This window comes from Pseudophryne corroboree, chromosome 4 (assembly GCF_028390025.1).
Source record: "Pseudophryne corroboree isolate aPseCor3 chromosome 4, aPseCor3.hap2, whole genome shotgun sequence".
NCBI classification, from domain to species: Eukaryota; Metazoa; Chordata; class Amphibia; order Anura; family Myobatrachidae; genus Pseudophryne; species Pseudophryne corroboree.
Genome location: NC_086447.1, coordinates 242,011,021 through 242,035,050, shown reverse-complemented (window position 1 = coordinate 242,035,050; position 24,030 = coordinate 242,011,021). Strand labels below are relative to the sequence as shown.

Here is a 24,030-nt window from a genome sequence, read left to right as displayed (position 1 = left end):
TTTTATTCCATTTTGGAATAAGGCTGTAACGGGTATGGGACTCCAGGTCGACACCAAAAAGGTCAACACACCTTAGGTCGACATGGACAAAAGGTCGACATGAACAAGATTGACATGGAAAAAGGTTGACGTGAGTTTTTAATGTTTTTTTGGTGTCATTTTCTTCGTAGAGTGACCAGGAATCCCAATTAGTGCACCGCTTCGCTCGCCATGCTTCGGGCAAGGTGCCTCGCTGCGCTTGGCACAGGTTACCGTTCCCATTTGTAGTCCACGTGGATCATAAAGTATGAAAAAGTTCAAAACATTTTTTAGAAAAACTCATGTCAATCTTTTTCCATGTCGACCTTGTCCATGTCGACCTTTTGTCCATGTTGACCTAAGGTGTGTCGACCAATTGGTATCAACCTAAGGTGTTTCGACCTTTTTGGTGTCCAGATACCGCTATAACATAGCAAAATGTACAAAGAGTGAAGCGCTGTGAATACTTTCCGGATGCACTGTATACACACTGTAGTATGTACAAAAAAGGGGGTGCACTCGCCAAGCATATGAAATCAGTAAGTTGTTTTTTTTTCCAATACTTGCCAAGACACAGTTCATCAATGTTTTGGCCCCAACATGAAGTTGAAAAAATCCTTATGGTCACCAGAAAAGAATAAGGGAGGTTCATCTTTGGTTAATTTATAGTCACCTGGAGTGGTGGAGCTGACCTAAGGCTATACTCTTGTGCTTTTAAGCATACAGATAAGTACCATTTGAATATGATTTACCTGGACATGACATTGTGGGGTAGGCTCCATCTGGATGCAGATACACTCCAGTATTGGCTGGTGATAATATTATGAAAGACACGGACAACTGTATAAGACCCCCTAAAGTTACACTAAACAGGTCCTCTGCCTATAACAGCCATCCATTGTTCCCTTAGCATATGACACATACCGGTACTTAAGATGCCGCTAGGTCTTAAATGAATTAATGTGGCTGGGCTGCTTTAGGGCACCATCATGTAACACTTATTTATGCACTTAAAAAAGCACCATAGGGCTATTTGTTTTTTTTATCAATGTATCATTTTTAACACATTTATTCACTGTACTTGAACATTTAGAAAAGGCCTGGCTAACCTGTGGCCCTCCAGCTGTTGTGAAACTACACATCCCAGCATGCCCTGCCACAGGTTTAGTATTTCCTAATAGCAAAGCTGTGGCAGAGCATGCTGGGACTTGTAGTTTCATAACAGCTGGAGAGCCACAGGTTGGCCAGATATGTTTTAGAATGTTAGGGCCTATCCGATGATGAGGTTACCTAAACGCAGTGGATAGGCCTATACTTTTAGCCAAAATATGCAAAGAACCTCACTTTTACTTACTGTTAAATTGCAAAATGTATTACAATACTGATTAGTAATGTTTGTAGAGTGCACCTGCATTCCCTTTTTTCTGGGTAAGTCTTAGTGCTGTTAAGCAATCATACATGAAGTAATTCTCTAGAAGGACAGGAACACGTGTCACTAGCATGGGGACTCACCTGAATAGTTCAGGGACATATTTCACAATAGTCCTTGATTACTAGGACATAGACTGCTTTGGGTGCCACACTATAGAGACCACAAATTCTGCTCTGCACGCAGGACAATAGGCAACAGTGCAGAATAAGATACACAGAGCACAAACAAGCATTAGCAAATGGGGAATATATTTATTTGCTATGTTTTACATTCATTTAGTGCAATTTATATTAATTGTGATTGATACAATAATTAATATACATTAATTGTTGATTCTGAGGTGGGGTATTTGACATAGATATAGATTTGGGAGTTTTTACATTCATATATAATATTGCTTTGAGATGAAGAGGTTACATTCAATAATATGCAGTACTTATAGATTTTGAGACTATTCATTTAAATAACAGATTTTATTCTTTCATGTTTGCTATACTAACGGTCCCTAAAAATATGTACGTCTTTATATATCCTACTGTAATTGCTGTAAGATACAGTACTGTATAAATACTGGCCAGATCAAGTGTCCTGCAATAGAGAGGGTAATAACACTTAAGGCATGTTTGGAAGACAGTACAGAAAACATTGACCAGGGAAAGATCATTAAGGGATCAGAAGATGGGTGCGGGTCTGCACCAGCAGCCTATGAGCCAGGTCAATGTTACATATACTTACACCCCTGCTTTTCATCATTTATTTGTTTGTAATATACACATTCACTAATAGGTTATTTAAGAAAAAATGTCTCTAATACATCAGATAAAACTCCCTCTCTCTTGTATGTAAAGCATACACTTAATAGCTTTATATGCACACAAGCACCAATAAATCACTATCAGACAATCACAAGTAGCTCACTAGTGCTGGCAATTATTGTTCTCTATTTGCACCTGAAGTGGACCACCACCAGTTGACCACCTGTATATCATTCAGCTTTCACAGACATATATGTGTCTATGTACAGGTGTGTAGTTGTTTGCAATTGCATGAATATGCCTCACTGTGCTCGGCCAACTATAGACATACCATTCCTTCACCTGTCGCACCTCTGCAGACACAATCAGGCGTAAGTGGCAGAAACATACAAATCTATGTAGGCCATTCTTGTCTTCTCTCCCGGAAAGGTCTGGAGGCTCCCAAAAATCATGTGGTACTCCCGCATGGCGCTCACCACCCTGCCTCACCCCACCGCTCACGGCACATACAGGTCACCGCGGCATCCTATCACACAGAAGGGGGCAGGGTGATGACGCGATTCATGTTAAATTGCATCATCGTAGCCCTGCCCCCACTTTACAATGCCGGTAATGTGGGCATTGTAAAGCTATCATGTCACCATGCCGCCTTCTCCACACCAACGTACCACCTCCTCCACAATGTAGGCAAGTATGATGCAGGCACATATGTGTGCGGCCAGTCAATGGGCACACACTGAGCGATTTTATAAAATGAATACTATGTTATCTGACATAGGGCCTGATTCCGACTTGTAAGGTATTGCACAGCCACAGGGAAGTGCAGGGAAGAGACTGTGCAATACCGTACAGCTAAAATGCAAATGCAGCCAGAGGCATCTGTAGGAGACAAACTCCTCCTGCACTCATCTACGACATCTGAGTGCTACGTCTTAGGAAACAGCATCACATCACCTTTGCGGACATCGGTCGTGATTCAGATCATGGTCAGTCTGCGCAATCCGAAGCTTACTCAGACTGGCTGTAGGATCCGGACAGCTGGGTCTAAGATGCCTGTGTCCGACAACATAGACCCTGGGCACAGCACACCTACTAACGGGAACACACCTCCGTTTTGTAGAACGTCCAGGTCACCAACACCACTCTGTGGCCAGCATACCCGCCACTGCTTCACAATATATAACAAATAATAGCTATAAAAAACATCTTCCATTCTGATAGTTGTACCAATATGTTACATATATGTTACTTTGCTCCGGTTTTGCTTTAACATAATTTTTTTCAGCATGTATAAGGAGTTTTATGGTTACTAAAGCGGTTGGCATATTTAAAATACATGCCCTGACTGAGGAGAAGCAGAAGTGACTGCCAACTGAAAGGCACATTCTGCCAGCTCTGTTCATATAAAAAGTTTCTACAATCTGCTATCCATACAGCCCCTCCTACCTCGTTTCCCTAAGCGACACAGAGAATGATGGAAAGTAAATTGGCAAGAGCACTCTGAGTATAATATGTGTAACAGCCCTTCCTACCATCCTGTAAAGCTTGGACAAGTTTACTTTATAGGACACATCAAATGAGTAAATTATTACGCAATTATTTTGTGTCGTACAGTAGTCCTGTCTTTCTCTTGTTCGCAAAACAATATTACACAATGTAATATATACACCTCTTGCAATTACTAGGTTGGAAATCATATTATATTGTTTAAAAAGCAGAAATCTAGTATTTTATAGGCAATATTGCATTTGTTTTATATATTAATGGTTTATAATAATTTGTTGCTGCATGCAAAGTGTACAGTGATGCAGAGATCACTAAAAGCTATGGTTGACATGCCTTTAACGTTAACATTAATGGGCATATTTACCAATAACCACATATAAAATGTGGCTGTGGCATGAAAAATTCACCCTAACTCGCAATGTGTCCATAAAAATGACCGTTTGTATTTAACAAAGTTGGGGCGCTGGGACATAGCTGCCTAAATAAGCTCTAACCCGGAGAATTCCTAGAAGCAAAGTGATAATTACCATGAACTCTATGAGAGAGTATCAGGCCATCTTCATGTCGCGGCAGCTGCCGTGGCAAAGCATTCTGGAGCTTGGTAAGTCCAACCAGGGGGCGGCAATAGCAGGAGTAAATCCGTTCCTCCATAACAGATGAGGGACGCAGCGGGGTGTGCCGGGCATATGTGATACAACCTGGTCAGGTAAAGCACTCTTGACCGTGGTCATATCTCATACGTTTATGCCAGGCAAGTGGTTAAACATGGGCTGCCACTCATGAGCCAGTACTTTGTGCATGCCCCTCCCCCCCAGGTTAAATTTTGCCAGCCAGCACCGCATGGGATCCAGGAAGCAGGCTATGGGATCTGGGAAGCAGACCAGGGGATCCAGGAAGCAGGCCATGAGTAAAGGTCGGGTTTACTGGTCTGTGACATTTACTTTGGCTAAACATAGGGTTTCCTAATATAAGTTCAGTTGTGCTTTAAGGGATGTTAATTGTGGTAAGGAGGTTGTAATGGAGAGGTGACATGCGCATATTTCAGTGAGCAAATGCTTGTAGTGCAGCAGTTGCATCTCTTATTATCCAGTATTACAAGCACAGCAGAGACTCTACTCAGGTCACAGGCACAGCAGGGTTATTACTGGAAGCACAACTGAATAGTATACAGGCTGGGGTAAATGTGGCTTAAAGGTAAATGTAGCCCTATAAAATGTTTATATTACATCCCTGATTTTGAACGTACTATGATGTAAACACAATTGTTATTTTTAATTTCGGTCCTTTTACAATGAAAAATGGAATATATGAGATGGATAAAGAGCAAGTTTCTCCCTTACTGTTCCTTACACTAATGAATTACACACTAATGAAGTTAGGTTTTACATTTCTTCTCTAATGATCCATGTATTGTACAACATTGTACTATTAGAGCGCCCCTTTCTCCTAGATGCAGTGGAAGCAGCCGTTTTGTCAGATGAAGCAACTGGAACTTATCCATTCTTATGAGCCAGTGACATCACTAATGGACATAGCAGATTCAGTAATTTTGTCTGCTGAGCCAAAGTTTATGAGAATCTAGCATATTTTATTCATTAGGAGAGATGTATCAAACCTTCTAATCGGTGGAGTGGTAGAAAAGTGGAGAAGGTGGCTGTAGCAGCCAATCAGTTTACCTAGCATGTTATAAAAAGCTTTCATTATCCTTTACAGGACCATTGCACATGCGGAAACACTAGTATCCACATGGTATTGGATGCTGGAGCCCTGTTCCATCCAATAGGATGGAGGTCCGAGTTTGTGAAGAAGGATCCAAGCAGATCCCTCCATCGCAAATGCACTGTATTCATGCATGCGCATTCTGCAGGATCAGCAGGTAAGTGTCACTGCTACATCAGTGGCTGTGTTAGAAATTGCGGAGGCAGCTGCTTTTTGAAGCAGCGGTCTCTGCAGCAGAGCAATACTGAATTGCTCTGATAGTTAAGTATCCACTGCCACAACTCACAGCAAGTTAAATACTTAATTATCGGGGGCCACTCAGCCCCTAATGATGAATAGGGTCTTATACCAGGCAACCGTTTTGTGAAATGAACCACTGTTCCTGGGAATGTGATCTATCCAATCTGGAGCTACCAATATTACTGAGACTCAGTGATTTTGTGTGTTAAACCAGTGTTCAAATGCACGCAGGCTATGCATTAACCTGAGAGCCAGTGACATAACTGAGGCATCACTGGTTTCAAGTGAATGGATACATTGCATTCTCATGAATATCTTTTCAGACTTACAAATGGCTGCTGGCACTGCGTTTAGTCAATAGGTGCACGTTAATATATTTAGTTCATTTACCCAAAAGGAAGTTTATCTGAATAGAAAAAAACACCAGTTCTCATAAAAAAGCAATTACATCTATATGTTCCCTCCTGGAGAATCAATCTGAGGCTGATGTGGTGGTCTGTCAAGTGAAAAATCATATCCCCCCAAGTCCAAGATCTCCATCTTGTACATTATCTCCACCATCTCTTTGTACAGGATCTCTGTCCTCTGTTCTCAGGTGTAGACTGGGGGGCAGATTGGAAGCTGATGTTGTATCTTCAAAAGCTGCTGTCAGTTCATCATGGCTCACAATACAGTCCATATCATCATCTCTCGCTCCTTCCTGCTTGAATAGAATTCCATACATGTTAGTATAACATCCAGAAATGACAAACAGTGTACTGTACGTCTTTCCTTGCAATACTTCTTCAGCTCACAGCAGCAAATGTAGGATTCTGCTTCATGTCACACACAGAAATAATGGCAGAGAACATTGCAATACTGTATATAATTATCTTTGAGCCTCTGAGACTCCCGCAGACTGAGAGCCCTATGGGCATCACAGCCGCTTAAATAAGGGGCTATAGTGCCACTAACCACCAGGGTGTATGTCTTCTTACTGCGGGGCACGCTACAATGCCCAGCAATACCTCTACGCTCCAATGCTGTACCATAGAGTGATTATACCTGGTCATCTATATGTCTCTATGCATATTGTTGTTCTACCTAGTTGAATAAATCTAAATCCTGGTTACGCTGTATTACATATGGACTAACCGCCAGCAGCACAATGCTACTATGCAATACACTAAAACATACTACACACTCTGGCCACATGTATTGTCTTCCTGCTGAATAAATACATTTGACACCCAGTGTCTTCCACAGGCACATTCCGCTGCATTCTGCTAATAGGTTATAGACTGCAAATGAAGGGCCAGCAGCCATAAGCTAGTAGGTTATGGACCCACATCCTACCCTGCTTAATATTCTGTTATAGTTACAACTTTCATTTATTATAGCTCTATATTTTCTTATCTAGTCCAACACATTTATGCTTCGTCAGAGGACAAAGGAGCTACCATGGAAATACATTCTTCTTATAAGGCAATTTATAGTTTTCTTCACATTTCTTTAATTCTGCTCTCTATACAGTAGTACTGGAAGTTCTATTATATAGCGAAGCTGCACCATTATAATTAGCTATACTACATCTTAGAACAGTTGTTCCGGTCTTATAATCATGACCTCTGTAACATGAATGTAAAAATATTGTAGCAAATTTCTGCCATAACCTTCCAGCAACACCCAGCAGTGATTCAAGATTACACTGACACTGCGCTGATAGCGTCTCAGCTATAGAACAACAATTGCATTCATTTTCTGAAAAGTGAATTTCTGGTAATATATTAATACCTACTAGAATAACAATACATCTATGATCTGAAACTGTGCTCAAACGCAATTTAGAAAAATAAATTTAAAAGAAAAGTCGTAACATATAAGACATAGGGGGGAATTCAATTGATTAACGTGCCCGATCTCCCGTATAAACTGACATAAGATCACAGGGGCGATATTCAATTGTATCTCTTTATTGCGCTGATCACGCCCACAGAGGTCAGGTTTAGCCGCGTAAAGCAGCTAAACCCGACCAAAGTGCTGGGCACGATCGCAAAAAGTGCTGTTTGGGCGCCCAAACTGGTCACTTTTTACACATTTCAGCTCACTACCCCCGGAGGGTGCAAGCTAAAATGCAGACGCCTGAAGCCATTCACGCCAGAAAGGAACTACAATTGATTATCGATACCAACCCACCTTGCGGACCAAATTTGGGAATCTCTGCAATAAGGGATATGATTTTTTCACTATATCCGACATGTTTAAGATTTGCTAGGGGGGATGATGGGGGGTGGGGGGGGGCTTGGACTGCACACTCTAATTCTAAGATTGAGAAGTGCTACCATGCTGAGACTTGTAGTTCCACATAGCTAAGAGAGAACATACAGATGCATACTAAATACTCAACACTGCTAATCAAAATGATTACAATAAATTTTGCATTATAACAGAGTAAAACTGAGGTGCTTAGCATACAGTAATTTTGGGCAAAAATATGGGCCCACCAACCGCGACTAGGTGACATTGTCTGGTGAGCCCTTAACATTCAAGTACAAAACATAGGGCCCCCCAGGCCAGCACACGCCAACCATCCCAAGATAACACACTAGCAAAAGGTGTAAGTGTTATAAAGTGTTTCATTAATAAGAAGCAGCAGCTATATGTTGTTACATAGGTGAGAGATAATAATTATGGTCTTAAAAAGTATTACATTAGTAAAAAACAGTTTAGGTGCTAAAAAAATTTTTTTGCCAGATTATGTGTTACAAAATGATGCCCCAAAGCAGCCACGCCACACCAACCAAAAGTGCACGCCCCCAAACTCATCCATAAAGCTGACAAATTGTATACATTTATTCAGGACTTACCATTTCTCATATATAGTCTGCTAAAACTTTGGAGCAGTTGGCTTGTGCTAGCCTGGGGGGGGGGGGGGGTTTCGGGTTTTCCTATGCTTTGAACTCAGAATATTAGGGACCCACCAGATGAGGGCACCTGGCCGCAGTTGGTAGGTCCATATGTTTGGGCAAATTTATGCTAAGCACCTCAATCTTACGCTATGTTATATTGCAGAGTTTATTATGATTCTGTTAGCAGTGTTTAGTATTTAGAGTGTGCACCTGCATTTTATCTTTTTTCCATGCTTAAGATTGAGTTTTGTCTGATGCATTCAACAGTAAAAATTGTGTGCTTTCCAGTTGTACCTTTAAACAAGGATACACATAAAAAAAAATGTTGACATACACCAGAGTGATACAGAGAATAGACCCTGACTTGATGCCCCTTACTATGATGAATTATTTTATTAAAGTATAAATTAAGTTAATGAACAGTTTATTAGAAGATGCATTTACAAACTGGAATTGATTAAAGGTGTGGTGATACGGTGATGGCAGGTTGGTCTTTGAAGTGAGGAAGTAAACCAATCATGGCTTACAGTGTGCTTTACTGTGGCTGTGGAATCATTAGGGCATTATATTGCATACATTCTATGTGGAAATGTGGACTTACTGCATAGGCTCTCGGACTGGTCAGCACTCGGGCAATGGGATTGCACCACTGGGGCAATGTGCTTGTGAGCGGAGGTCCACTGTGAGTTAGTATAGGCTTCAGGTATCTGTTTATACGTTAAGGATAATACAATATAACAAAGAACAGCAAATGAATATAAAAATCAGGGCTAACCAACTTAGTACCATTTATAAGTAATCAATGAAACAGAAAGCATTTCTTCCCATCCCAGATCTCATGTAGTTCTATTCACTAACAGTATTGAAATACAAGTACATGATTCAGCTCATCTTATTTACCGGGCATCATGACCTTTTCAGAATTACTATTCAATACCGCAGAGATTGTCAAGTAGGTGAGTGCTGGGATTGTGTTGTTTATCTTTACTTATATTATTTACACCCAAGGGTCTGTTCTCTGATGTGACTGATGAATATTGAACAAGAAGGAACGGAAAGTGTATGAAGCAGCTTAGTGTCGTCTGCAACTTTTAATTTCTTTAGTACTTATTTTAATTTCTAATTAGATTATGATACCCAGAGGACAAAATTAATTCTCATTGATGTCCTACATATGGAACCTATGTTAGTGTCATCGCTTACAATATAAAAGATTCTTACACTGCTGAAAAACAATAATTGCCTGACTACTTCATGTCAGCTTCAACGTATACTGTATTTAGGGAGAATATTTAAATAGAGTCCTTTAATAGAGTACACATTGAGACTTCCGGTTCCGGCATGGGAGAGTGGCAGCATCTCCTGCCAGCTCCGTATCTCACCCCGACACTTAGCGCTCTGAAGCTGTCTGCCACACGGCCACACCGGTTCCGGTCTCCGAGAAGGACGGAGATGGTGATGGAGGAGTTTTTGGCTGCTCCGTCTGTTTCTAAAGCTGCCTTGCTGCCTCAGCCGCCACACCAGGAGAAGCGCAGGGGGATCACAATATGGCACCTGGAGCAGATAACGCCCCAGGAACGCCAGCGTCTAAAAAGCCGATTTCAGACCCTGCTCCTGACTCAGTCAGTGTACCTGCTTGCAAAGGTAACATTTCTTTGTTTTATGAAGAGATGGTCATCGCAATATAGACCACGATGGCCCCACTGCTGAAACTGGCAGTACCAGACATACTAGTCAAATAAACCAGCTATCTGACAGAGTTGCTGACACAGAGAAAAATATTAGTGAGACTATGGACAAAAATACTGCAGATGTCAGTAAAGGTTTTAACTCTGGATAACAAGAGGCTGACTGAGAAAATAGAAAATACTGAAAATCAGTACCGTAACTAGACATTTTAGCGCTGTGTGCAAGAAACAGCATTGGCACCCCCCCTATGTAAAACAGGGGCAGTGCGCGCCGTAGGCGTGCACAAAATATATAGAGGCGTGGCTTCATGGGGAAGGGGTGTGGCCACAAAATAATACCAAATCATATAACGATGCACAGTAGTCTCCATTATTCAAATTACGCCGCACAGTAGCACCACTACACCAGGTAGAGCCCCTTTAACACATTACGGCAGACAGATTCCCCTTTTTTACACATTACGGCGGACAGATTCCCCATTTTTACACATTAGAGCAGACAGCGTCCCCTTTTTACACATTACGGCAGACAGCGTCCCCCTTTTTACACATTACGGCAGACAGCGTCCCCCTTTTTACACATTACGGCAGACAGCGTCCCGTTTTACACATTACAGCAGACAGAGTCCCCTTTTTACACATAACGTCAGACAGCATCCCCCTTTTTACACATTACGGCAGACAGCGTCCCGTTTTTACACATTACGGCAGACATAGACCCCTTTTTTACATATAACGGCAGACAGCGTCCCCTTTTTTACACATTACGGCAGACAACGTCCCCTTTGTTACACAGTACACAGACAGCGTCCCCCTTTTTACACATTACGGCAGACAGCGTCCCCTTTTTACACATTACGGCAGACAGCGTCCCCCTTTTTATTTTCAACCACACCTGTGCCCTCTTAATTCATTTGCGATAATATGTAAATACAGGTAGAGATACCATTCATTTAATACGACCCTTTATCTGTATGCTCTGGATTAGAAAGAAATGTGGAAGTTGCTCCCCTCCCACAGCAGCGCTATGCAAGCAGCAGCGACTCCCTCCTGGCAGCAGTAGCTCTTCCCCAGCAGCAGCGCTTCTCTCCTGGTGGCAGTGGATTTTCCCCCGGAGGCAGCGGCTTTCCCCCCGGCAGGAGCGGCTCACCTGGAGGCAGCGGCTCTTCCCCGGCAGCAGCGGATAACCCGGAGGCAGCGGCTCTCTCCAGGTGGCAGTGACTCTCCCCCCGGCAGAAGCAGCTCACCTGGAGGCAGCGGCTCTCCCCCCGGCGGAAGCGGCTCTTCCCCGGCAGCAGCGGATAACCCGGAGGCAGCGGCTTCAGGAGCGGGTCACTTCCCCATGGTCTCTCCGTCGCCTGCACAGTACACAGGGGTCAAGAGAGAGCACGGGAGCACAGGGGGAATATGCGCTCTAACTAGGTGTGCACTGTGGGCAATGCCCCTTCTGCACACACCTAGTTACGGCGCTGTTGAAAATAGATCTCGAAGAAACAATCTGAGAGTCACTGGACTTCCTGAGTCAGTGAAAGGCACTCAACTAGCCCAATTTATCCATATTACTCTCCCTGCCCTGCTCCATATTGAAAAGGACTGTTCTGATCTTGTAATAGAAAAAGTGCATCGAATAGGAGATGCATCACAACCAAGAGTGGTTATTTTTAAAACTTTGAACTTTCTACATAAGCAAGCTATCTGGAAAGCGTCTAGGAAGTATAATCCTTTACTTTGGGAAGGTCATGATCTACGCATTTTTCAAGACTATTCTGTTGAACTTTCTAAACTCCTCCGTTCTTTCTCACCGGTTTGCTCCATGTTAATAAAGAACAACAGAAAGTTTTTAATGATGTACCCAGCTCAGCTCAGGATCTTTTCAGGAGACACTTTTACAGATTTTACTACTGCGGTAGATGCAGAAGCGTTCCTTAGAGAAGAAACTACTGAGAGCAGCAATCTTGCTGAAATGGAGGACCGGGATGAGTGAGATTTATGTGCTCTTAATATATAATTCTGATAGTTTATATAGGGGTGTAACGCACAGAAAATTATAGTGGACATTATTTGTTTTATATACCCGGTAATGCTGTACACCTCTATTGGGAATTCCTAATATGAATAATGTATGTTATGGCTACAATTTCTTAATTTTTGAGTCATGTTATATTCGTTTGAAAATTCAGGAGGGTTGGGGTGCGATGACGGAGCTGCGCCATTTTGTCAAATGTTGAATTATATTAGATTTAACATAGTAACTAAGGTTGAAAAAAGAGAATTGTCCATCGAGTTCAAGCTATTTGTGGTCTCCTATGCAGTCTTATTATAAAACTAGTTATTTTTATGTTAGGACTAGTTATATTAACTATAATGCGTGCCTACGCACCATAACCCTGAATATCATGATCCAATAGGAATTTATCTAACCCATTCTTAAAGGTGTTGACTGAGTCCGCCGTTACTACTCTCTCAGGCAGGGAATACCAAACACGTATTGTACTTACTGTGAAAAATCGTTTTTGCCTCAATGTGCGGGAACTCCTCTCCTCTAGCCTAAGCGAGTGACCACGTGTCCTCTGTGCTGATCTTATAGAAAACAGGTCCCTCCCAAGCTCTGTGTATTGACCCCTTATATATTTTGTAGATGTTGATCATGTCCCCACTTAGTCTCCTCTTTTCCAAAGTAAACATGCCTAGCCTTGCAAGCCTCTCCTCGTATTCCAGCATTTCCATGCCCTTGATTAGTTTGGTCGCCTGCCTCTGAACCTTTTCTAGCTCCAGGATATCCTTTCTGTAATATGGTGACCAAAATTGCACACAGTATTCAAGATGTGGCCTCACTAGTGATTTATATAATGGGAGTATAATACTCTCGTCCCTTGCATCAACTTCCCATTTTATGCATGCTAATATCTTATTAGCCTTCTTTGCTGCCCTCCTACTTTGGGTACTGCTGCTTAATTTGTTATCTATGTGAACCCCTAAGTCTTTTTCCAGTACAGAATCCCCTAATATTACCCCATTTAGTGTGTAGGTGTTATTTTTGGTCTTGCCCCCACAGTGCATTACCTTACACTTGTCTGTGTTGAATCTCATTCTCCATTTTGCTGCCCATGCTTCCAGTTTAGTTAAGTTGTTCTGAAGAGACTCAGCATCCCCCTCCATATTTATAACCTTACACAATTTGGTATCGTCTGCGAAAATTGACACCATGCTCTCTAGACCTACTGTTAGGTCATTGATGAAAGCGTTTAACAAAAGTGGTCCAAGTACAGACCCTTGTGGCACACCACTTAGTACTTTAGTCCAATTTGAAAATAATCCATTAACCACAACACGCTGCTCCCTATTATCTAACCAATTACTGACCCAAGTGTATATTGTGTTCCCTAGCCCTATTTCTTGTAGCTTATAGATAAGACGCATGTGAAGTACAGTGTCGAAAGCTTTGGCAAAGTCTAAAAATAGTATATCCACCTCCTTACCCTGATCAAGGTTCGCACTTACGGTTTCATAAAAGCCAAGTAAGTTGGTCTGACATGATCTGTCCTTCACAAATCCATGTTGGTTCCTTTTAATGACCTTATTTGCTTCAAGGAACTTTTGAATACTGTCCCTTAGAATACCTTCCAATACTTCCCCCACTATAGATGTAAGACTAACTGGTCTATAATTTCCTGGTTCAGCTTTGCTCCCCTTTTTGAATATCGGCACTACCTCCGCTATACGCCAGTCTTTGGGAACCATACCCGATTTAACCAAATCCATGAAGATCAAAAATAGAGGTCTTGCTAGTTCAGCGTGCAGCTCCATAAGAACCCTCGGGTGAATTCCATCGGGACCAGGTGACTTATTAATCTTTAACTTTTTTAATCGGTCACAGACTACCTCCTCACATAAATAAGCATTAAGTAGTGGGACATTATCTTTGTTGAGATTTTGTGTTAGACCCAGCATTTGGTCCTCTCTGGTAAATACCGTTGAAAAAAACTTGTTTAGTTTGTTTGCTATGTTATTATAATTTTTGATTAAGACTCCCCTCTTGTCCTTTAAAGGGCCTATACTCTCCTTCTTTAGTCTCTTGCTGTTGATGTACTTAAAAAAAAAATTGGGATTCGCTTTGCTTTCCTTTGCTACTAGTTTTTCCGTTTCTACTTTAGCCGCTCTTATTCCTTTTTTGCATATTTTGTTACAGTCCTTATAGTGCTGAAATGACTCCGCATCCCCCTCAGATTAGTTTTTTTTTAAATGCTCGTCTTTTTTTGGCCGTTAATTTCTTTATATTTTTGTTAAACCACATTGGTTTGGGATTTTTATTCCTTTTTTTGCTGCTGGTGGGAATAAATTTACGAGTATTTTTAATTAGCAGTGATTTTAATGCATCCCATTTCTCTGTAGTATTTTTTCCTTGAAACATAATTTCCCATTCAATGTCCCTTAACGCTTCCTTCATCATGTCAGAGTTGGCTTTGCTAAAGTTTAGAGTCCTAGTTGAGCCAGTATAGGACTGCTTATGAAAACTGATATTGAATGTGACCATATTGTGGTCGCTGTTACCTATGGGCTCTCCTACTTCAATATTTGATACCAATTCCCCATTGTTAGTTAATACCAGGTCTAAGATTGCATTGTACCTAGTTGGTTCCTCGATAATTGAACTAAGTAATTATAATTTAGCGTGTTTAGAAACATATTGCCCCTAGCAGTATCACATGAATTGATTTTCCAGTTTATCTCGGGATAGTTAAAGTCTCCCATCACTACTATGTCTCCTACTCCTGCTGCTCTTTCAATTTGATTCAGTAACAATTTCTCGTCAGACACATTAATACCAGACGGCCTGTAGCATAACCCCAATAATAACTTCTTTATTCCTTTACCCCTGCATGCAATTTCTACCCATAACGTCTCAATAGTATTTACAGTCCCTTCTTGAATATCTTCCCGTATAATTGCCTGTGACCATGGTGGCACAAACAATGGATAGTTTCTGGAAGTCAATTTGGTTTTGAATTCTTTACTGTCTTTTTTGACATGTTCGATATGATCTAATTTCTTCTTTATTTTATTTTTAACCCTTGTGTGTCTACCCTCTCCTATTCCCCTTCCCTCTCCGCTATTCAGTGGTGGTCTGATTTGTACTCCATTCTTTATAATGTAATGTCTCTTTAGATAGCTTCCTTGAATATCAGGGGCATTCATACTCCTGCTAAGCGTAGACGTCTTTTTATATATTTAAATAAACTCTCTATTGATATGATATGTCTGAAGGAGACTCATTTGATGGCCCCTGAAGCAAGGAAGCTTCAAATGCTAGGGTGGGTCTTATTAGGATCAGCTTCATATAATACTAAATCTTGTGGTGTTGCGATATTAGCGAGGAAAAGTTTAAACTTACACACCTCATCAGTTATTAGTGATCCTGATGGACGGTTTATAATCATTTCTGTAAAATTGGAAGTTTCCTTTTATCATATCTGTAATATTTATGCCCCAACTCAATATACAAAATTATTTTTTACCAACTTATTAGAGAAATTGTATACATATGACCCTGCTTATTTAATAGTCTGTGGTGATTTCAGCCTGATTTCATCTTCCTTTTTAGATCGTACTCCTACTCAGAAAAATCCAAGGCACCTTCCTAAATTGGGTGGTCCATTTTTTGCTAAAGCCCTTCATTTGTTTTATACCTGGAGAGCTCTTTACTCTACTGAGAGAAAGTGTATGTGTCTTTCTTTGACTCACAATATGTGATCTAGAATAGATTATGTATTTGTTGCAGAGGCATTATTTTTCTCTATCTTATATTCAGGGATAGAGCCACCTGTGCTATCGGATCATGGAGCAATTTGGGTTGTTTTAAATTTTAAGAAGTCTACTGGTATACTTTCTTTATGGAACTTCCCTTACTAAATCTAGAGGTTTTAGGGATAAACTAATTGACGTGGACAATTTACTAAACTGATAATACGGATTATGAGTCTATCAATCCACCTATTTACTGGCAGGCTGCTAAAGCAGTTTTGCGAGGCAAATTGATGGATTACCAGTCCCAGATAAATAAAAAACGCAATTCCTATTATTTATCTTTACAGGCCAACCTTTCAAATGCTTACCAAACTTATAGACAATCTTCTTCTCCTGAGACAAAAGCACAGGATTTGTTAGCTAAATTTCATTTTAATTAATTATTACAAAGCAGTGGTGATAAATTCCTCTTTAATGTGAATTAAAATTTTTATAAATTCGGAAACAAGACTGGTCGGCCGCTTACAAACCTTTTACAAGGTTCTAGACACAAGACAGTAGTACACCCTTTATTAAAGGCAGATGGTTCTATGACAGAATTGGACTCTCAAGTGGCAGAGGTTATGAAACATTTTTACGAAAATGTATATTCTTCCCCAGAAGATCCTAAAACTGTAAATCCTAACTTGACGGACGAGGATGATAATTCTAAATCCTCAATCTCCTCTGCTTTTTGGGACTCTCTTTCATTCCCACATTTACCTAGCTCTATGTTTGACGCTTTGATTGCACCAAGTAGAAGTGGCTGGAGTTATTAAAGGTAAAATGACCTAAATCCCCGGGCCCGGATGGATTCCCTGCCGAATTTTATCACTTGTTAAGTTCTCATATAGCGAAACCCTTAGCAGCTTGTTTTAATTATGTTATTCAGCTAAAATCTCTTCCCCTTCATTTTTCTGATGCTGTAATTAAGGTAATACCAAAAAAAGCCCGTAATCTCAACCTCCCAGGCTCGTACAGGCAGATTTCACTTCTCCATAGTGATTACAAAATGTTTACAAAAATATTATCAGAAAGATTGAAGCCTTTGATGTCAGTTCTGATTCATCAGACAGGATTTATTACAGGTCAACATTCTGTGGTGAATGTGCAAAGAGTTCTTGCAGCGATTTATCATGTTAATAAAGCTTCCTCTTCTACTCCACAAATGGTCGTCATGCTTGACGCTGAGAAAGCTTTCGACCTTGTTTATGGCCCCATTTGTTTTATATATTAGAAAAATTCAGATTTCTGTCTCAATTTATAGATATTATTCGTACTCTATATTCTTCCCCAAAATCACAAATTGCATGTAATGGCATTCTGTCTCTTCCTTTTCAGTTAGGAAGAGGAACGAGACATGGATTTCCACTATCCGCTCTTCTGTTCGATATAGCCATTGAACTCCTTGCAATAGCAGTCCGCTTATCCCCTAAGATACATGGGATCATTATTGGTTCTGAGGAGCTTAAAATAAGTTTATTTGCAGATGACACTCTTCTTTTCTTGTCTGATCCTCATGAATCATTGCCGGCTTTACTTCAGCTTATTGATACCTTTGGAGTTTTGTCAGGATATAAAGTGAATATGTCCAAATCTGAAGTTTTATTTTTAGGTGGTGCTAAACCTGACTTCTTGGAAGTTTTAAATATACCATTTGCTGTTGCTCCTTCCAAATTTAAATATTTGGGAATACAAATTTGCTCTGAGCTCTCTCATTTGTACTCTGCCAATTTTTCCTCTATTATTGCAAAAACAACTGCGAAACTTGAAGCCTGGAAGGACCTACCACTCTCTCTCATGGGTAGATTAGCTGTTATCCAGTCTATTATATTCTCCAAAATGTATTATTGCATGCAATTATTACCAATTGCCATACATAATGTTGATATTAAACATCCGGATGCTTTGTTTTCAAAATTTATATGGCAAAATAAACGCCCCAGGATTTCTGTGAGTAAACTTATGACACCTCTGAAACAAGGCTATCCTGATCTGAAAACGTATTCGTTAGCTGTTTTCTTCCAGTATATCAGTGCTTGGATATTAAATAAACCAGACTATATAGATCTTTCTTTGGAACAGGCTATCTTTGCTCCTTATGCACCTGGTGCTCTTATACAAACTAAAAAATCCTTAATTCCATTAGTAATTAGAAATCATATTATTTTTGCAGATACTTATGGGGCGTGGATCTCCCTTAATAAATGTTGTAATTCTGATCCGTATACTACTTCATATGTACCCCTTTGGGGAAATCCATCTTTCCCTCCTTCCTTAACTAATCCTCTGTTTAAAGTGTGGAAGTGTAACGGATTAGATGTTTCCTCTAAAGTTTTTGATCCAGGAGGATCTTTACTTACATTTTCTGATATATGCCAACATTTCTCAATACCAAAATCTCATATGTATATGTATTTTCAAATAAGACATTTTTTTAAATCACTCAAAATACCATGTCAATACACTTTTTCAAAACAGTTCACTGTTTCACAGCTTGAATCTATTGATATGTTACTCTCCTTTTTACGGTCTAGAGTATATAAAGTGAAATATTTGTACCTTATGATCTCCTTCTCGTCACCAGAAGGACTGCATTGCAACCAAAAAACTCTGGAACTTTATGTGGCCTCTCCTCGCCTCAAACATGAGAACACCAAGACCAGGCTTACCACCTCTCTGGCTGAGAACATCAAGTCTGCCCCTGGGCCTAACCATCAAGATGAACAGGGAACTGGGGGTACAGCACCAGGACCAGGTACAGCAGGGACATCCCCATTGCTTCTGAGTATGCCCCCCACATTCTCCTACCCACCCATACTAAGATCTGATCAAAATGTTATCCCAATCCTACTTCTGCCACTAGTTACCTGCTATTGTGTCTTTTTTTTTCTCTCTTCATTGCTCGCTTCCACCCCACCATGTGTTTTTCCTGTAATGTTTACCTCCACTGATTGCACACCTTTCCATTGTGCCCTACATGCAGGGTACATCATACTACTACATAAGCATCAGTCTTCCCATATATGAACTTGGCCCTTTTATTGCTCACCTCCCACAGTGTAACCTTCAAAGTGCGCCCAACATGGCTGCCCCATATGGTACACTTGTGGATGGGATGAAAAATACATAGGCCTGATGGTTTTGATGGAACCCTACTCTGAACTGTAGGACTCTGAAATCACCCCCATTTTGTGTCATCTCTTCTAGGGGTGGACTATTCCACCCTGGGTAATCCTACGCTGAGCGCCCAAGATGGCTGCCGCACCTGGTACCTTGTGAGGGTGGAATACACAACCCTTGGAAGTTATTACCCAAAATGCCTGCACCAATCCTGCGTTATGCTTTCTGTGGGCTTAAGGTTTTCTTTTATGTCTGTGTTGCTTGTCTATTGTTGTATTACTCAAATCCTCTGTATCATGTGCATTGTTTTTGATATCTGTAAAGCGCCTTGAGTCCTGTTGGAGAAAGAGCGCTATATAAATAAAATTATTATTATTATTATTATTATTATTATTATTATTATTATTAAAAATAACAAAACATGGTCAATGGGAAACATTGGTGGGAAAATAGAAAAGAGATATTACATCTCTTCAAGATTTCTCAGAACTGATCTGTCTGCAGACTTTGTCATTAAAAGCATTGCCTTCTGCATATTTACAAGAAGTACATATTCGTATGTTACATAGAGTATATATTATTCCTTATCAAAGGAGACATATGGTTAAGGATGAGAAAGGGATTTGTATTAAATGTGGAACTACAGTTGCTGATTTTATACATTGTCCATGGGATTGCTACAAACTAAGAAGGTTTTGGTGTAAGATTCTAAATTTTATAAACTCTATGTTTGCATTACACCTGAGTCCAGATCCAAAAGCATGTTTAGGTTTTTCACTTTGCTAACTGGGACTTAAGAAAGGGTAAAAGACTATTATACCTCTTTTAATTACTATACTTACAGTGAATAAAAAAAGTATATTGATTCACTGGACTAAGAAGTCAGCTCCTCAGTTAGTTGAAGTTCAGCAGAAACGAATGCAATTTTATATTATGAAAGAAAATATGCGTCTATGGACCTATATGTGGGTTCCAAATTATTTCATAATAAATGGACCCCGTTTATTAAAACGTTGGATTATAGTACTCGGCTGCATATATATAGAGAGTTTTTGATTATTTTCAATAATGATATGGACAGGTATGATCTTATGTGTACCTTTTAGATCTACATATTTGACCAAGGTTTGTTTAGACCATTACTGACTCGTGGAGATATAATTTACGTTCCCTTTCTTCTTCCCTTTATGTGTTGTTTACTATTGTTATTTTATTTTTCTCTTTATTGTGTACTTACCTGCATACATTTTGTTTTATCATTTTACACAGTATTACACCAAGTAACTTACCATTTAAAATAAGAAGAATCTCTTCAAATACTAAAATTTACTATACTTTTATTATTCTCAGATTCTTACATGTATGCAAAGGAATTGTATCTGTTTTCAATGCTATCTAATTGTCTTCTAAGGAAGTTTGGATATCTCCCACCTTCTTTCTTTCTGGATATTTGCAAAGAAACGTATCTTACTTTCTTGATGTGACTTATGCTAGATAAGAAGTGATGGCTTTGTATGTCTTTGTACTTCTTGTTTATTGTTTCTTTATGATAAAACTCTAATAAAAATATATTTGAAAAAAAAAATAGAGTACACATTGTTTTCTTACCGCTATTCGCTCTACAGCACTGGATTAGTGGAGAATTAGCCACCCAGTGCTGAATATGTGTATTGCATGCTGTGTGTGTTGTAGCACCTCAACAAGCCTCTCTGTGCAACAAATCAACAACCTGAGCTATAGCTAAGGCACGACAAATACTCTGTTTAGGCGGAGAAACTGCAACGATGAGGGAGGCTCCATCTGTATATACAGTAAATACATGTCTTAGAGCATACTCCTGATTAGGTATATTACAAGATATATCAATATCCTGTATATAGAAGCTGATTGAGTGGTGGATGTGGGATCATTATACTACAAACGGAAACAAAACAAGTGACATTTGGAACAACTTCACCAGATATCCATTGTGTACTTTTCATTTTAGACTAATTTGCAGCCAATTTGCAGACAAGCCTGCATCAGCCTCATAATCAGCGGCGGATTTTACCTAGGAGCTGTGGGACTGCAGCGACCCTGCAAAAATTCACCACTGTGCCAACACCATTGGGAGCTCCGGCTCACACCCTTGTGCTGATCCCAGCATCACCACTCCAGCGCTCCAATACCGCCCCCCCCCCCCCCCCCACTCCCTCATGAGAATGATCACAGAGTCATATGAGTCCTCATTGCAGGGCAGGCACAGCAAGGAGCAGGAGACAGTTTCCCTGTGTAGATCACCCCTGCAAGAAGGACTTGGGAACTGTGCCTCCTAATCTTGCGAAGTGTTATTAAAACAATAAGAGCTTCCAGCAGGAAGTCCACACTGTGCTGACTCGCAAGTTGTACTGTTCTTTTAGAGCCTGCAGACTGTTATTTCAGTGCAGCTGACTCAGTGATTCAGCTCAACAGATTTAAAGCAAATGCGCACAAGTTGATTATGTAGCCCTCCGAACTAAAACAGTAGGAACCGTCACTGCTCATTACACATTCCAGCGCCCAGAAAGCAGCTTATATTTCAGTGCAGCATATAAATTGATATGCATCAAAGTCATCTGTAGGTGGGAAAATCTGTTTAAAAGCATCACTTTTTGAAATCATTAGAGACATTAAAGCATTGGCATTTCTTTAATGGACCCATAGGCTGGTGTGCACCGCACACATTGCACCCTTATTTTAATACCTTTCCAGAGTCCCACGTCTCTTCCTAAATGGCCCCAGTACTGAAATTGGTCTACGGAACATGGCAGGTGCCATGTTTCCCCAGACCCGCACATGTGCAGTGGACTCCGGCACAATGCTGGAGACTACTGCGCCGTGCAGAGGAGGGAGCCCACCCTCCTCTGTTAAAACACCCTTGTATTAAAGTGTACTTTATGAGACATTAACATGTTTATTTTAACTGGTGATTACAAAAGGTACATTAAGTCATTCCTATTGTGCTTCAGACCCTATTCAGAGGCACACATTCCAGATTATGCAGCCATTGTCTGTCTCCCTGAATCATTTTTAGGGAATTATGAAATGGGTGTAGTACATCATTTAAAAAATGTGTCTGCAATTTAGAGTATTCCGCAACCCCTCTCAGCAATCACTATGCAAAAGCTTAGCTGGAACGAGTCATTATAGCAGTAACAAAGAAATATGCAATACTGTAATTTTACTTGTCTATCAGAAGGCAATGATTTACATACAATGAAGGTGTTTTATTGAACCGAGCATGCACAAGACCCATTCTACATATGTGCACAGTGGGTCCGGTGTGATCACTCACAGCTCCCCTCAGCCACATGATTGACATGCTGCTGTGTTTTAGGGGAGGAGAAGGGATGGAGTCTGGGACCATTCTACAAAATCAGGGGGGAGAGGGGGGTGTAGATGGGCCAAGTGGTTCTTATCTGCTGTCAAATTTTATGTTTATACATTACTAAACACAAAGTTAAAGGTATGCAAACTTCTCAACTTCTCAAGGGAATTTTAGAGAAATGTTCCTTAGCAAAATCCATTACAGTATCATTTAACTGTTTGCAAAATATCTGACTAATACACTAACTAAATCTGACTAAGACGAAGCAAGAGAAAATACTAAAATGTGACTTTAAACCAACTACAAATTTAAGTAGACTAAAATGAAATTGAAATTTCTTGTCAAAATTAACACTGTTACACAGTTAAGATTATAATTCTTATTGTTTAACTCATTTTTTCCCCTTGTTCCCAAATGTGAACACTTTATTAGCGGAAATTGTTTTTTATTGTCCATCAGTTCTGTTGATTCTTGTTACCTCTTTCCTTGAATTTATCATATTTTGTGTAATAATTCTTTGCATCACTGATGGTCATACACCCACAGCCTCAGTCAAATGCACAAATAATGATGAAAGCTTCTTGTCTTGGTGTTTTTTATCGAAATGGCTCTCAATATCAAAGATTTTTGTTTTGTTTTGTATGATATACGTAACAACATCATTTTAAAATACTTTTTTAAAAGATAAGTTTGAAATAACATACTTGGGCAAAAATGAGTTAAAATACACTAATGCATCTCACTTAGGGGTATATGCAATTCCGGACGAATTGCGCCTTTTTTTCGACCGTTTTAGGATTCGACTGTACTTGATAGCCGAAACCCTCCACCCGGGCTGGACCATGAATTCGACATATTCAATACAAAATTCATTCGACACTCCCCTTGTCGAATAACGGACCAATCGTCGAGTAGTGGGCGCCCTGGATTCGACTTCCCGCCGTTTTGAGCCCTTTATAGGGCTTGTTTGCTGCGTGCTCAGCAGCCATTTTGTGAACCTGCAGAGAGGTGTGTGGAGGTGCAGAGCTAGCAAATTGGTTGTTGTTTGCTGTGGTATCGTTTGGACACCCAGCAGGCTTTAATCCAAGACGGACAGGAGGATACCTGTTACCCCGGAGGAGAGTCGTTTTTGGAGCGATTTCTACATTTGTAGGTAAGTACCACATGTGGTCTGGCGCTGCATGAATGTGTTTGTGTAGTGGGGGGGTGCCATGAGGTGTACATGTGGTGTTGCTTTGGGGTGTTTGGGGTATGTATATGTGTGCAGGTATGTGTATATAGGTCTTGTTTGGTTTGCTGCAGGTCCTGCTTGTATCGCTGCATGTTTTTTTTGGAGTTTTGTGTTTGGGGTTAGTTTTTCATGTTTTTTTTCTCCATAAAATGTTTTTTTGGGTCATGCTTTTGCATTGTTGTACCTCCAGCATGTGCAGGGATGCTTTTTGGCTTGTTTGGGGTGACTTTTGAGTGTGTCGGTATCAGCCATGTGGCCGACATGTGTTGTCGTTTGTTTCCAAAACATGTTTTTTTGCTC

The 24,030-nt window shown here is 40.3% G+C and overlaps 1 protein-coding gene across 1 annotated transcript in view; it reads right to left on the bottom strand.

Annotated features, from left to right (window-relative positions):
- Nucleotides 1-370: 370 nt before the first annotated feature.
- Nucleotides 371-24,030, bottom strand: part of SLC9A9 (solute carrier family 9 member A9) — a 1,718,538-nt gene continuing 1,694,878 nt past the window's right edge. The window contains 3 exon segments of the mRNA XM_063915975.1: nucleotides 371-6,195; nucleotides 6,197-6,370; nucleotides 9,160-9,265. Of these exon segments, the coding sequence (XP_063772045.1) occupies nucleotides 6,121-6,195; nucleotides 6,197-6,370; nucleotides 9,160-9,265 (355 nt within the window). The 3' untranslated portion in view covers nucleotides 371-6,120.